Source organism: Oncorhynchus kisutch, linkage group LG9, assembly GCF_002021735.2.
Source record: "Oncorhynchus kisutch isolate 150728-3 linkage group LG9, Okis_V2, whole genome shotgun sequence".
In the NCBI taxonomy this organism is placed as follows: Eukaryota; Metazoa; Chordata; class Actinopteri; order Salmoniformes; family Salmonidae; genus Oncorhynchus; species Oncorhynchus kisutch.
The window spans coordinates 4,342,788-4,358,106 of NC_034182.2; the positions used below are offsets into that span (position 1 = coordinate 4,342,788).

The 15,319-nt window shown below is 44.0% G+C and overlaps 2 protein-coding genes across 7 annotated transcripts in view; one reads left to right on the forward strand and one right to left on the reverse strand.

The window, feature by feature from the left end:
- The window catches only part of LOC109884014 (fatty acyl-CoA reductase 1), a 59,643-nt gene extending 56,375 nt beyond the window's left edge, over window positions 1-3,268 (forward strand). For 3 of the 4 annotated variants that reach the window (XM_031831559.1, XM_031831563.1, XM_031831562.1), the window contains one exon: window positions 17-988. In XM_031831559.1, the coding sequence (XP_031687419.1) occupies window positions 17-179 (163 nt within the window). In that variant the 3' untranslated portion in view covers window positions 180-988. Of the gene's footprint in view, window positions 1-16 lie in introns of all 4 variants that reach the window. The other variant, XM_031831560.1, reaches the window with a different exon arrangement.
- A 256-nt stretch (window positions 3,269-3,524) lies between these two features.
- On the reverse strand, window positions 3,525-14,654 carry LOC109884015 (endoplasmic reticulum-Golgi intermediate compartment protein 2). 3 transcript variants are annotated; one of them, XM_020476020.2, is made up of 15 exons: window positions 14,529-14,654; window positions 13,257-13,380; window positions 11,326-11,472; window positions 11,115-11,223; window positions 10,953-10,999; window positions 10,733-10,800; window positions 10,604-10,644; window positions 9,990-10,091; window positions 8,423-8,518; window positions 7,517-7,572; window positions 7,154-7,252; window positions 6,589-6,686; window positions 4,578-4,740; window positions 4,341-4,420; window positions 3,525-4,208 (listed from the first exon to the last, which is right to left on the reverse strand). In XM_020476020.2, the coding sequence occupies exons 3-15, from the start codon at window positions 11,429-11,431 to the stop codon at window positions 4,137-4,139; spliced, it is 1,137 nt and encodes a 378-aa protein (XP_020331609.1). In that variant the 5' UTR covers window positions 11,432-11,472; window positions 13,257-13,380; window positions 14,529-14,654; the 3' UTR covers window positions 3,525-4,136. The 3 variants fall into 3 exon arrangements, with proteins under 3 accessions (XP_020331609.1, XP_020331607.1, XP_020331608.1); XM_020476018.2 differs by lacking the exon at window positions 14,529-14,654 and adding an exon at window positions 14,047-14,346; XM_020476019.2 differs by lacking the exons at window positions 13,257-13,380; window positions 14,529-14,654 and adding an exon at window positions 14,047-14,346.
- Window positions 14,655-15,319: the final 665 nt, after the last annotated feature.

Below are 15,319 nucleotides of genomic sequence, written 5' to 3' on the forward strand. Positions count from 1 at the left end.
TCCCTCCCTCCCTCAGGCTGAGGAACATCCGCTACACATTCAACACTCTACTGCTGGTCTTCATCTGGAGGGTGTTCATCGCCCGCTCTCAGATGGCTAGGAACATCTGGTACTTTGTGGTCAGCCTCTGCTTCAAGTTCCTCTCCTACTTCAGGGCCTCCAGCACACTCACCAACTGATGACCAACTGACCGTTGACCAGCTGAACGCCCTGCTCACCTCCTCAACCAGACCACACCCCTCAGACCTCCAGCGGCACACAACCCCACTCCTCAACCAGACCACATCCCTCCAGCAGCACCCAACCCCACTCCTCAACCAGACCTCACCCCTCCAGCGGCACACAACCCCACTCCTCAACCAGACCACACCCCTCAGACCTCCAGCGGCACACAACCCCACTCCTCAACCAGACCACACCCCTCAGACCTCCAGCGGCACACAACCCCACTCCTCAACCAGACCACACCCCTCAGACCTCCAGTGGCACACAACCCCACTCCTCAACCAGACCACACCCCTCAGACCTCCAGCGGCACACAACCCCACTCCTCAACCAGACCACACCCCTCAGACCTCCAGCGGCACACAACCCCACTCCTCAACCAGACACTGTTCCTTCTGACCCTGTTGTACGTCATACAGTAAAACCACTATGTAAAAGTGTTATTTCTTTTCTAACTACGGCTTTTCTTAAAGCGACAGATTACATGTGAAACAATAAACCCATTGTATACTCTCCCCACGTTTTTGCTCATAGTTTATGTCCTCCCCAACCCAGACACAATGTCAGAGGATTTTTGTTGCATACTTGAAATACTGTATGTCAGGCCTCCTCTCTTCTTCCATGGGCAAAGTGTTTTTACCTTGTATTGGTTTGTACTGACAGAATATTTGGGAACCTGTACTCTGTAGCGAGGCCAGCTAAGGATATCCGAGAGTAACTTCGGTGTTGATCACATTAAAGGCTTTATTCAACCTGTAAAGTTGAAGCGTTACAGACTCTGTGATATAAATTAAAAAGGTAATTTCCAATTGAGCCAACACATGCAGCTTTTACCGTGAATGCAGTCTGCAAAAGCAGGTACATTCCCTTTGTTTCAATCATGCCGTAAAGCTGAACTTCTGTGATGTGGATTGAATGGAGCCCTAAATCTTGACCACTGGAGACTACTACTGTAGTACTACAAACATCTGACCTGGTTGATGACTACTGAATATTGACATCGGTATGATTGACACAATGCATAAGACTCATTCTTTGTTTTACCGTTTGTCCACTTTTTACCTGTTTTGTACAGCAGTTTATTTTGAAACTAAGTTTACTATTTTTTCATCTTTATAAATAATTGCGTCAAACTAAGGCTTTTCTTATGTAAGTGGTACAGTGCATTCGGAAAGTATTCAGACCCCTTGACTTTTTCCAAATGTTAAAATTGACTAAATACATGTTTTTCCTCAATCTACACACACTACCTCAAAATGACAAAGCGAAAACAGGTTTAGACATTTTTGCAAATTCATTAAATAAAAAAACTAATGCCCTATTTACACAAGTATTGACATTTGCTATGAGACTCGAAATTTAGCTCAGGTGCATCCTGTTTCCATTGATCATCCTTGAGATGTTTCTACAACTTGGAGTCCATCTGTGGTAAATTCAATTGATTGGACATGATTTGGAAAGGCACACACCTGTCTAAGGTCCCACAGCTGACAGTGCACGTCAGAGCAAAAATCAAGCCATGAGGTCAAAGGAATTGTCCGTAGAGCTCCGAGACAGGATTGTGTCGAGGCACAGATCTGGGGAAGGGTACCAAAAGATTTCTGCAGCATTGAAGGTCCCGAAGAACACAGTGGCCTCCATCATAAATGGAAGAAGTTTGGAACCACCGAAACTCTTCCTAGAGCTGGCCGCCCAGCAATCATCACATCTGGAGGAAACCTGGCACCATCCCTACAGTGAAGCATGGTGGTGGCAGCATTATGCTGTGGGGATGTTTTTCAGCGGCAGGGACTGGGAGACTAGTCAGGATAGAAGGAAAGATGAACGGAGCAAAGTACAGAGATATCCTTGATGAAAAACCTGCTCCAGAGCGCTCAGGACATCAGACTGGGACAAAGGTTCACCTTCCAACAGGACAACGACCCTTAGGACACAGCCAAGACAATGCAGGAGTGGCTTAGGGACAAGTCTCTGAATGTCCGTGGCCCAGCCAGAGCCCGGACTTGAACCAGATCAAACATCTCTGGAGAGACCTGAAAATAGCTGCGCAGCGACGCTCCCCATCCAACCTGACAGAGCTTGAGAGGATCTGCAGAGAAGAATGGGAGAAATTCCCCAAATACAGATGTGCCAAGCTTGTAGCGTCACACCCAAGAAGACTCAAGGCTGTAATCGCTGCCAAAGGTGCTTCAACAAAGTACTGACTAAAGGGTCTGACTATTTATGTAAATGTGATACTTCGCTAAAATTTCTAAAATCCCTGTTTTTGCTTTCTCATTATGGGGTAGTGTGTGTAGATTGAGGGGGGGGGGACAATTTTAGAATAAGGCTGTAATGTAACAAAGTGTGGAAAAAGTCAAGGGGTCTGAATACTTTCCAAATGCTCTGTAGATGGTGACAGTATCGTATATAAGTGTGGAAGATGTGTAAATAGTTGAAGTTCTATATTATTTTTCTAGACTACCTAAAAGAGTAGTATTCCTGAGGGTTGATTCTGCAGGAGTCTGACTCTACCACAGAACTCCCCAGACTAGATCTGTAATGTTACTTGTGGCAGACAGCAGTAGTCCAATTTTATTCGTTGATACAGCTATATACAGTATCTATGGTAGAAGTCTTGACTAAATGTACCCCAAATCCTCCCTCTGGAAAAACATGTTTATATGTGAGCCAGTAATGGTGTGCAACAATGGTGACCGTCCTTTCCTAAATTCAGTAAGGGACTATGAACCAAATGCACGCCAAATACAGAAAATGGCTTTTTCTGTACAATGAAGTTGTACAAAATGTCCTGCTTGTTACGGATCTTGGCATCTGTCATGTTGATAACAAAGCAGTGACTTTGTTATGATACATAGTGGAAGCAGAGCACTGTGGGTAGATCAGAGCTAACTGGGCAATGTTCTGTAAACTGCAACACTTATGACTGTTGATTTTGTTTAATTTTCCTTTTTCAAATGTAATTGGCAAATGTTAAATGACCCTCTATTTCTGCTCTGAAAACACTGTTTGGCAAAACATGAATAAACCAAAAGACAAATTGGTCAGTGTGCTAATCATTCTGCTTCATGTAGAAAATAGATTTAGCCTACTTCCATGGCTGTGTTTATACAGGCAGCCCAATTCTGATCTTTTTTTCACTAATTGGTCTTTTGAGAGATTGGTCAAAAGACCAATTAGTGCGAAAAAAGATCAGAAATGGACTGCCTGTGTAAGCGCAGGCTAAGAGCATGCACCATCACCAGAAGATAGTGGGATACCAAACGAGAGATTTAAATGAATGTAAAGTGTACAACGTGTTTTAGTGCACTTCATCACTTCATGTTTAATAGGACATCTCCCATTGACAGATGTGAAACAGATACTGAACAACAGTGCAAATAGATAGAAATAGAACAAACATGACATGCAAGTTAATAGTATGAATGACAACATAGAAGGATCAGATTTCATTCAGCCTAACTTACAGATGACAACGTCCCAATACCTTTACATACTAAGCCTGATAAAACTGGGGAGTTAGCTGCTTTCCATTTTCCAGTGTAAAATACATATTTACAGGATATAAATATATTATAATGGTAGTCATATGAGGATACTGTCCAAAACAATAAATAGAACAATTATGATTGTCGGATCCTAATCAGTTTACTCTTATTTGGTTCAAACCAAACTCCCAGCAATCCACATACTTGTGATTGGAGACTTATCTTCCTGGATTCCCCCACAGGTGAAGGGACAGTAGGTGCACGATCAACAGCAGGCTCCAGGTCCCATATCCACAAAGCGTCTCACAGTAGGAGTGCTGATCTAGGATCTGTCCATACAATCTTATCTTAAAAGGGCAAAACTGATCCAAGCTCAGCACTCCTACTCAGAGAGCTTTGTGGATATGGGCGCAGGTCACAGGGCTACTCCTGTACGTGGTTGTCCGTCAGGAGCGGAGCAGCACAATTGTTCACATGGGGATCTGGGAGAACCACCTGGAAATAGAAAACACGCAGAGGTACAGTGTAACTACACTACTACCAGTGAGACACAGGGAACCTGGTACATGTAAGGATTTACCATCCTTTTGTGACAGTTTTAGTGGCAATAAAGAAGACTGGGCTCACCTCTCTAGGTTTATATGGGCCTAGTTTGAAGCGACAGCAGACTATGTCGAAACAGAAGCCAACAAACCCATGGATCATGCCTGTGGGAGAGAGAAGATCAATGAAGATGTTCAGGGTGCATTTCTCTAACGTGGCACAGTATCAGGCTGGCAAAGCAACTGTGGAATGATTTGTGAGACATGAACAGTATGAGGTCTGCCCATAACACTGGGTGGTAAGAGTGAGTGTTGTCTGGACCTGTGGTGGAGAAGATACCCCCGATGATGCCACAGAGTCGTACCAGGAACTGCCAGAGGGGCATGTGCTGCTCACTGACCGTCACCATCAGAGAGCTGGTGTCGTACTTCATAAAGATCCCAGACACACCGTGGCTGCCCGCGGCATGGTTGATCACCCGCTCCTAGACCAGACAGTGGGTAGGTAGAGTGGGGTTGGGGTTAATCTCTCCTTTACACACACTAGAGGTCGACCAATTACGATTTTTTTCAACGCCGATACCAATTATTGGAGGACCAGAAAAAGCCGATACCGGTTAATCGGACGATTTTTATGTATATATTTGTAATAATGACAATTACAACAATACTGAATGAACACTTATATTTTAACTTTATATAATACATAAATAGAAGCAATTTAGTCTCAAATAAATAATGAAACATGTTCAATTTGGTTTAAACAATGCAAAAACACAGTGTTGGAGAAGAAAGTAAAAGTGTAATATGTACCATGTAACGTTTAAGTTCCTTGCTCAGAACTTGAGAACATGTGAAAGCTGGTAGTTCCTTTTAACACGAGTCTTCAATATTCCCAGGTAAGAAGTTTTAGGTTGTAGTTATTATAGGAATTATAGGACTATTTCGCTATATACCATTTGTATTTCATATACCTTTGACTTTTGGATGTTCTTATAGGCACTATTGTATTGCCAGCCTAATCTCGGGAGTTGATAGGCTTGAAGTCATAAACAGCGCTGTGCTTCAAGCATCGCTAAGTGCTGCTGGCAAACGCACTAAAGTGCTGTTTGAATGAATGCTTATGAGCCTGCTGGTGCCTACCACCGCTCAGTCAGACTGCTCTATCAAATCATAGACTTAATTATAATATAATAAAACACACAGAAAGGTCATTAATATGGTCGAATCCGGAAACTATCATCTCAAACAAAACGTTTATTCTTCAGTGAAATACGGAACCGTTCTGTATTTTATCGAACGGGTGGCAACCCTAAGTCTAAATATTGCTGTGACATTGCACAACGTTCAATGTTATGCATAATTATGTACAATTCTGGCAAATTAATTATGGTCAATGTTAGGTAAAAATGGTTCACAGTTCGCAACGAGCCAGGCGGCCCAAACTGTGTGTATACACTGACGCTGCTTCCACTGAACGCAAGAGAAATTACACAATTTCCCTAGTTAATATTGCCTGCTAACATGAATTTATTTTAACTAAATATGCAGGTTTTTAAAAAAAAAGATATAGTTGTGTATTCATTTTAAGAAAAGCATTGATGTTTATGGTTAGGTACATTGGTGCAACGACAGTGCTTTTTTTCACAAATGTGCTTTTGTTAAATCACCCGTTTGGCGAAGTAGGCTGTGATTCGATGATAAATTAACAGGCACCGCATTAATTATATGCAACGCAGGACAAGCTAGTTAAAACTAGTAATATCATCAACCAGTTGTAGTTAACTAGTGATTATGTTAAGATTGATTGTTTGTTTATAAGATAAGTCTAATGCTAGCTAGCAATTTACCTTGGCTCCTTGCAGCCTCAAGGTCCTTTTGATGCTGCACTCGTGTAACAGGTGGTCAGCTTGCCACGCAGTCTCCTCGTGGATTGCATTGTAATCGGCGTCCAAAAATGCAGATTGCCGATTGTTTTGAAATCGGCCCTAATTAAAATCGGCCTTGCCGATTAATCAGTCGACCTCTAACACACACACACACACCTTTCTAGCATCTAGCCTTTGTGTGTTTGTAAGAGAGAAATCTATGACTGTCTCAGGTTGTGATGTGGTGTCATACAGCAGAGCTAGAAGTAACTTCTGGCAGCCAGCAGAGGGAGCTGAATGGACTGGACTGGATGGATGGATGAGGAGACTGATCCATCATCTGAACCCACTGCATCATCCTCCATCATGGTCAACATCAAATAGAATTCCTTTCCCCCTGATGGTTAATATGAGGATTTGGGGAAGGCAGGCTGATACTAGATCTGTGCCTAAATCAGGACTTACCCTCTCCGTCACAGAGAACTGGTGTGTGTCTGCCGACACCTTGGACGTGTGCAGTTTGGTAGGAACCACCGTAATGAAATACTGGAACATCTCATTATCTGCAACAACAAGACAAAGAGCAAAGCCTTTAAACCCATCCATCTAGTGACAGACTACACAGACTACACAGAAAGGTGAAATAGGGGGCTTCAGTTCTTTCCCCTGGAGAAACTAGGCTGCTTTGAACGGCAAGTGAATGAAAGCAAGACTGCAGTGAATCCACTTCAAATGGATACAAATAGCTACATTTTCTCCCTGCAAACTCATGACGCCATGCTGAGCAGAATAGGCTGGAAGTGTGGATCAGAGCTCATGTACATAATCAGCCTACACACAGTCTGGGTTTTGACAGTGTGGCTTATTCACAACACAATATTGTTGCTACAAAGTACCTCAATATACAGTCACTTACAGCTCTACCATTCTGTAGTCATAGCTACACATTGAGTAACAGTTGAATGAGGTTTGATAAGAACATATTAATGTGTTTACTTCCTGGTCTCGGTGAGGAGGATCAGTAACTTACGGTTGCTGGTGATTTTCTCTGTCCCGTCCAGAGGGTTGATGATGCCGGGGATCTCTTCTCCGAAAGACACATGGTCTATCCGATGGGAGAAGTTGTACGCTGCAATGCATTGATGAAACCCAGCTCACATTCAGTCAGGTGAAATGGGACAGTGAAAACCTCTATTTGGGAGTGAATCATTCTGAGAAAATAGTTATTTGGCACTGCATTAGAATACATACTGCTCTTATCTATCACTTGAAACATGGAAATGCAGATTAAATGTAAGCAACCAGAGAACAGTACTAATGTTGTCCTTGTCAAAAACAAATAACTTATGCAAATGAGTGTCACCCTTCCTGGTCAGGCTGGCAGAGAACTTACTGTCATGGCTTATAAGAGCTGCTATATGGGCATGGCCACGAGGATGATGAATAGGCCTGAGAAAGACAGAGGGTTAGAAGCATGAGGAGCATTTTCATCAAAAATAAATATACTGTGCTCTATAGGTTGAGTGCCCTTTTTCCCATCAGACATATAGACTCATAAATCATTCGCAGCATCAATTTGTGGAGCTTGGAAGCTTCTAACGTATGAGATAAACTCCATGAGCCTCTGAGTCTTTGGCTGTATTACATAGCTTTCCCCCATTACACCCATAAAGAATGATTTACATTCAAAATGCACTATTAAATTCAAAAACGGTTGTTCGGGCCCTGAATGCTGATTGGTTGAAAGCCGTGGTATATCAGACTGTATCCCATGGGTATGACAAAACATTACTATTTACTGGTCTAATTACGTTGGTAACCAATTTATAATAGCAATAAGGCACTCCATGGGTTTGTGGCCAATATACCACGGCTAAGGGCTGTATCCAAAGCACTCTGTGTTGCGTCGTGTCTAAGAACGGCCATTAACCATGGTATATTGGCTATACACCACACCCCCTCAGGCACGATTGCTTAATTATAAACAGGTGGTTTGAGCCCTGAATTCTCATTGGCTGAAGGCCATGGTATATCAGACCATATATACCATGGGTATGAAAAAACGTTTAGTTTCACTGCCCTAATTACGTTGGTAACCAGTTTCTAATAGCAATAATGCTCCTCGAGGGTTTGTGATATATGGCCAATATACCACGGCTAAGTGCGGTGTCCAGGCACTCCACGTTGCGTTGTGCCTAAGAACAGCCCTTAACCGTGGAATATTGGCCATGTACCACACCTCCTCGGGCCTCGTTGCTTAAATATATCGTGCTTATAGGAAAGTGTATCGGTATCTTACTTTCCCACTGTGATGTGGAAGTTCCCAGCCACTTTGTTGACGTAGACGTGCCCATGTATCCTACAGGCACTTAAGGGCTCGGAGTCGGTGCCCTCTCTGAAGACACACACACATACTATTACCTTTGTAGGAAAACATATCTGTACTGAATGCATTTTCCCATCACCTCAGTAGTGATGAATTTTGCATTTGAGAGCCATACCAACTACTAACCTTGGGGGGGCAAGGCGGGACTACTAACCTTGGGGGCAAGGCGGGACTACTAACCTTGGGGGCAAGGCGGGACTACTAACCTTGGGGGCAAGGCGGGACTACTAACCTTGGGGGCAAGGCGGGACTACTAACCTAGTTGGCAAGGCAGGACTACTAACCTTGGGGGCAAGGCGGGACTACTAACCTTGGGGGCAAGGCGGGACTACTAACCTTGGGGGCAAGGCGGGACTACTAACCTTGGGGGCAAGGCGGGACTACTAACCTTGGGGGCAAGGCGGGACTACTAACCTTGGGGGCAAGGCGGGACTACTAACCTTGGGGGCAAGGCGGGACTACTAACCTTGGGGGCAAGGCGGGACTACTAACCTTGGGGGCAAGGCGGGACTACTAACCTTGGGGGCAAGGCGGGACTACTAACCTTGGGGGCAAGGCGGGACTACTAACCTTGGGGGCAAGGCGGGACTACTAACCTTGGGGGCAAGGCGGGACTACTAACCTAGGGGGCAAGGCGGGACTACTAACCTTGGGGGCAAGGCGGGACTACTAACCTTGGGGGCAAGGCGGGACTACTAACCTAGGTGGCAAGGCGGGACTACTAACCTTGGGGGCAAGGCGGGACTACTAACCTTGGGGGCAAGGCGGGACTACTAACCTAGTTGGCAAGGCAGGACTACTAACCTTGGGGGCAAGGCGGGACTACTAACCTTGGGGGCAAGGCGGGACTACTAACCTTGGGGGCAAGGCGGGACTACTAACCTTGGGGGCAAGGCGGGACTACTAACCTTGGGGGCAAGGCGGGACTACTAACCTTGGGGGCAAGGCGGGACTACTAACCTTGGGGGCAAGGCGGGACTACTAACCTTGGGGGCAAGGCGGGACTACTAACCTTGGGGGCAAGGCGGGACTACTAACCTTGGGGGCAAGGCGGGACTACTAACCTTGGGGGCAAGGCGGGACTACTAACCTTGGGGGCAAGGCGGGACTACTAACCTAGGGGGCAAGGCGGGACTACTAACCTTGGGGGCAAGGCGGGACTACTAACCTTGGGGGCAAGGCGGGACTACTAACCTAGGTGGCAAGGCGGGACTACTAACCTTGGGGGCAAGGCGGGACTACTAACCTTGGGGGCAAGGCGGGACTACTAACCTTGGGGGCAAGGCGGGACTACTAACCTTGGGGGCAAGGCGGGACTACTAACCTTGGGGGCAAGGCGGGACTACTAACCTTGGGGGCAAGGCGGGACTACTAACCTAGGGGGCAAGGCGGGACTACTAACCTTGGGGGCAAGGCGGGACTACTAACCTTGGGGGCAAGGCGGGACTACTAACCTAGGTGGCAAGGCGGGACTACTAACCTTGGGGGCAAGGCCGTAGGGGCTCCCTTTAGAACACTCTTGTACAAGACCTCCTGTAGAGAATGCTCCTCCCTCAGCCTGTTCTGTATCAGCAACAGGGTCCTAATGAGAGTTGGGAGAGGGAGAAACAGGTTAACTACTCATTTCATACCGGAAGGACGACAAAATACTTTTTTTATTTTGGAATGTGGTTGAGTGAGATTTTCCGACTATTAACGAAGTGCTTAAAGGGCTAATCTACAATTACTACCTATTTATGTTTACTTTTAAATTCATGATATATAGCCATTGATTATTTAAGAATAAAACATTATAAATGACTCATGAGCTTAGTTTAACTGTCTAACCCAATCAGAACCCAAAATAGAAGCTTGATTTACTATTTTGTTAATAATTAATTTACTTTTAAAAAACAAACACTGTATATGCTCAACAACAAAAAAAGAACAACTATCATTCTGATATCATGGATGGTCAGTCCTTGGATCCATAGCTCTGTCTAGGAATTTGAGAGTGGTTACATTTCTACCCCACCCTCAGCTGTTCACCTACAAAGTGGTGGGGTGATATTTCAACAGTGACATGCACACGTACTAACTGAGTAAACTGCTTACCTGTGCCACAGTTTTTGCTGCGGGGTCAGCTCAAAAATCACCTGAACATTTATACACAGGGAAGACAATAGATCAGGGTTTAGGATCACCAAAGTCTATTTGTAATAGAAGGCTCAGTGATCTACTCACAGGCTCATACTGAATGCCATTTGATGTTATCATAGTCTCTGCCAGGTCCAGAATGTCTGCACCCACATCTGAAACAGCACACCAACTCAATCTTTAGCTCCAGGGGGTTGTGGGGAAAAGTATACAGTACATCATAACACATTAATTATGCCCAAAATATGAAGGCCTACATTTCATGAATGATTCCAATAAATAATGTGTGATAAGGTTGAATACTTACGTTGGCATTTCATGGCAACTGTAATATCTATGTTTATTCTCAATTTACTGTAAATGAAGAAAAAGTATTGTCAGATTCCAAGATAATGTACTGGCAGTAAAACACAGTTCAGTCTTAAATAAGAGCTTATCATGATGAAACAAAATCAACATTTCTTTGTACCTTGAAAAATCTTTATCCACTTCGTATTCATACTTCATCCAGGTGTCCCGATACACAAAGAACTCAAAGAAGGCCAGCAGTGCCATGGCAGTGAATGCTATCAGGGACACTATGGATGGGTGAGAGAAGAACATTAGCGACATCATTCAAAGTTGAGGCTATTGAATCAGTATTCAGACATATGTGAGCAGTATTGAGAGTGAAATCTCACCTGTCCCCCCTGTGGCTGTGGTCTCGACATAGCTCTCTGGGACCTTGGGGAAGGCATCCAGCTCCTTAACCAGACTCAGGGCTTTCTTCCTGTACAGACGCCTCATCTTCAGGACCACTCTCCACGTCCTCCCTTCATACACCTAACCTGGGAAAGTGAAATCATACAGAATAGTCCATTATGTTTTGTTTTTCTTCTAATCTGTGTAATATAGGAATAAAACAATATGCAGGTTACCACCATCATCGCTGCACACATCGGTCATACCTGGCTAGGCTTGATTGGCAATGTCACTGACACCACATTCTTCCAATCAACGAACTATGTCGTTTTTTTCAAATGAGTTGAGCGATTAACCAAAATGGTGGTTATTTTTCCGTTTTTAAATGACTAATTCCTTATTTGCGAAGTAATTACAATTTAGCAGATTAACACTAGAGTGGTAGATGGGCAGATGATGATGTGCAAGTACAAATACTGGAGTGCAAAAGAGCAGAAAAGTAAATAAAAACAATTTGGGGTTGCGGTAGGTAGATTGGATGGGCTATTTACAGATGGGCTATGTACAACTGCTGCGGTCGGTTAGCTGCTAAGATAGCTGATGTTTAAAGTTAGTGAGGGAAATAAAAGTCTCCAGCTTCAGCGATTTTTGCAATTTGTTCCAGTCATTGGCAGCAGAGAACTGGAAGGAAAAGCGGCCAAAAGAGGAATTGGCTTTGGGGGTGACCAGTGAGATATACCTGCTGGAGCACGTGCTACGGGTGCGTGTTGTTATCGTGACCAGTGAGCTGAGATAAGGCGGAGCTTTACCTAGCATAGACTTATAGATGACCTGGAGCCAGTGGGTCTGGCGACGAATATGTAGCAAGGGCCAGCCGACTAGAGCATACAGGTCGCAGTGGTGGGTGGTATATGGGGCTTTGGTGACAAAACGGATCGCACTGTGATAGACTACATCCAGTTTGCTGAGTAGAGTGTTGGAGGCTATTTTGTAAATGACATCGCCAAAGTCGAGGATTGGTAGGATAGTCAGTTTTACGAGGGTATGTTTGGCAGCATGAGTGAAGGAGACTTTGTTGCAAAATAGGAAGCAGATTCCAGATTTTATTTTGGATTGGAGATGTTTGATGTGAGTCTGGAAGGAGAGTTTACAGTCTAGCCAGAGACCTATGTATTTGTAGTTGTCCACATATTCTAAGTCAGAACCGTCCAGAATAGTGATGCTAGTTGGGCGGGTGCGGGCAGCGTATGGTTGAAGAGCATGCATTTAGTTTTACTAGCGTGTAAGAGCAGTTGGAGGCCACGGAAGGAGTGTTGTATGGCATTGAAGCTCATTTGGAAGTTTGTTAACACAGTGTCCAAAGAAGGGCCAGATGTATACAGAATGGTGTCGTCTGCGTAGAGGTGGATCAGGGAATCACCCACAGCAAGAGCGACATCGTTGATATATACAGAGAAAAGAGTCAGCCTGAAAATGTAACCCTGTGGTACCCCCATAGAGACTGCCAGAGGTCTGGACAACAGGCCCTCCGATTTGACACACTGAACTCTGAGAAGTAGTTGGTGAACCAGGGGATGCAGTCATTTGAGAAACCACGGCTGTTGAGTCTGCCGATAAGAATACGGTGATTGACAGAGTCGAAAGCCTTGGCCAGGTCAATGAAGACGGCTGCACAGTACTATCTTTAATCGATGGCGGTTATGATATCGTTTAGTACCTTGAGCGTGGCTGAGGTGCACCCGTGACCAGTTTGGAAACCGGATTGCACAGCGGAGAAGGAACCATGAGGGGATATAGAGTACCACAGTGAGAGTCATAAAACCTCGTGGCCAAACAAGGAAATGGTTCCAATCATTTTCCCAGCATTCACATTTCCCATAGGGGACTTTAGAAACACTTAAAATAATGGCTGTGTTCTGTGTAGGCTTACCCTTGCGTGACGTTTTCATAACCGTGTAAATCTCTCTTGGACAAGGTCACTTTTGATGGCTAGGTTTTATGGGTATTATGACACCTCTATTGAGAGCAGCTGTTTCTTGGCCAGGTAGCTCTAGCTGAAAATACATGATCAAAGTGATTGATAGTTGGTATTCAGTAGTCATAAAAGTATGCCTTATTTACTTTGAAGAACTACAAAATAGTGATTTTGTCAGACAGCATAGGCAGCAGCTCTATAGGATGAGATGATGACTTGGAATTAAATAAAGTCATCAAATAAGAAAACATGATATAAACAACGGAAATAAATTAATGTCAATATGATGGTTAATAAAAGATAGCAGTCACTACCACCATCATAGTACATTTATTGTTTTATTCTGTGTTATTACTGCATTTAACCCAAATTCGAAACCAAAATCTGTGATTATTTTTTAAATAATGAACCGAAATCGAACCGACCTCAAGAAGTATTAATCGCTCAGCACTACCGGCATGAGAAAGTCCTCATCAGTATAATTTTAGCTAGAAAGCAACGGGGGGGGGGCACCAAGCCCAATATACATTCGTGTCCGAGGGCACTGGGCAATAACGTTATCTATGCAAAACAACTGAAATAGCCCACCAACGTCAATAGGATATATAGTGTTTCCTTCAATGGCTAGTGATAGTAAACATCGTACAGCCACACAACACCAGCATCACCAACGTAAGCTACAACAAGTTAGCAAAGATGCTCATGGCTGTCTGAGAACCATTCATTCATAATTGTCTCTTCTTACCTTGGTTTCATGCGTCTATACTCCAGTAAATTGATTGCAAAGCAGGCATCAATTCATAACATTATAACGAGTGAAAAAATACGTTTGTTAGCTTCTAGCGTTCTTCACCGGGTGCTGTCTTGTTTTAGCAACACGACCACCCGCTAGGCGATAAGAACTGTCAATAGTCATTTTCCATTAGCGCCACCTGTCGACGAGCTTGCGAATGGCTCTAAATGTGGTCATTTTACGCATTGTACACCAGATGGCGCTCGAGCCCGTGAAAATACTCTCACACCGCATTCTTTGTCTTCTTTCAAAGCTTGTTCCCTAAAATGTAGGACATTATTCCAAATGTTGCATCATTTTATTAAGTTCAAAACTATTTTGTATACAGGATGATAACTATTTGTATTAGCTTCACCATTTTAGACCTAGGTATATCATGCCTAGTATTTTGCTATTGCACGATAAATTCGTGTGGTAATGTTTTTACAACATACCTTTTACTTAAAACATACACATTAAGTATACATTGCAATTCCGTTTTCCATTTTAACATATTTTCATCCCTTATAATTGGCCTGCTCTGACTGCATGTTGGCACACACACTGCTTCTTCAACTGAAGTAACCCCAGCTGTTTAGACTTTATAATTAATTAAGAGGCATTGTTGGGCTCATGCACAGTTCACATCAGTAGGTTATGAGAATTAGGGCTAGGGTTAGCTAAAATTGTCCCTGACGCAACTATAAAATACCTAACCACAACCAGCCCTGCCATGAGAACAGTCTTGGTTTCCACTAATTCGATTCTGCTCAAATAGACCAATGCAGGCGAAGTGTCCTGCCTGGCTGATGCTTATTCAGACACGCCGACTATGGTAACAACAGCTCATTAAAGCAGCGTGGCTCCCCACAGGGAGCTGTCATGAGACCTCAGGGAACGCCCCAGGCCATATCCACACCATCATGACTGATGGGCTTTGACCTTAACACCCTGAAATCAAGTTGTAGCAAGGCTATTTAAACATCCAAACTCAGTTACACTTACACATGTTAAAATCCGACAATTATTGGCATGTTTATGAAATATCAACTGCTAAATAGCATCATTGTCTCTCCTTAGGAGGGCTTCATAAATGGTTTTCTAGTATAAATACAGTATTAGGCACATGCCAAAGTCAGCAAATAACTGCATCTTTCCATAGGTGCAGTTACAGTGCCGCATGCCCTGCATGCATTAAGCCTACTTGACTATGCAGAGCTGCACAGATGGGTTTATGGGGGGATGG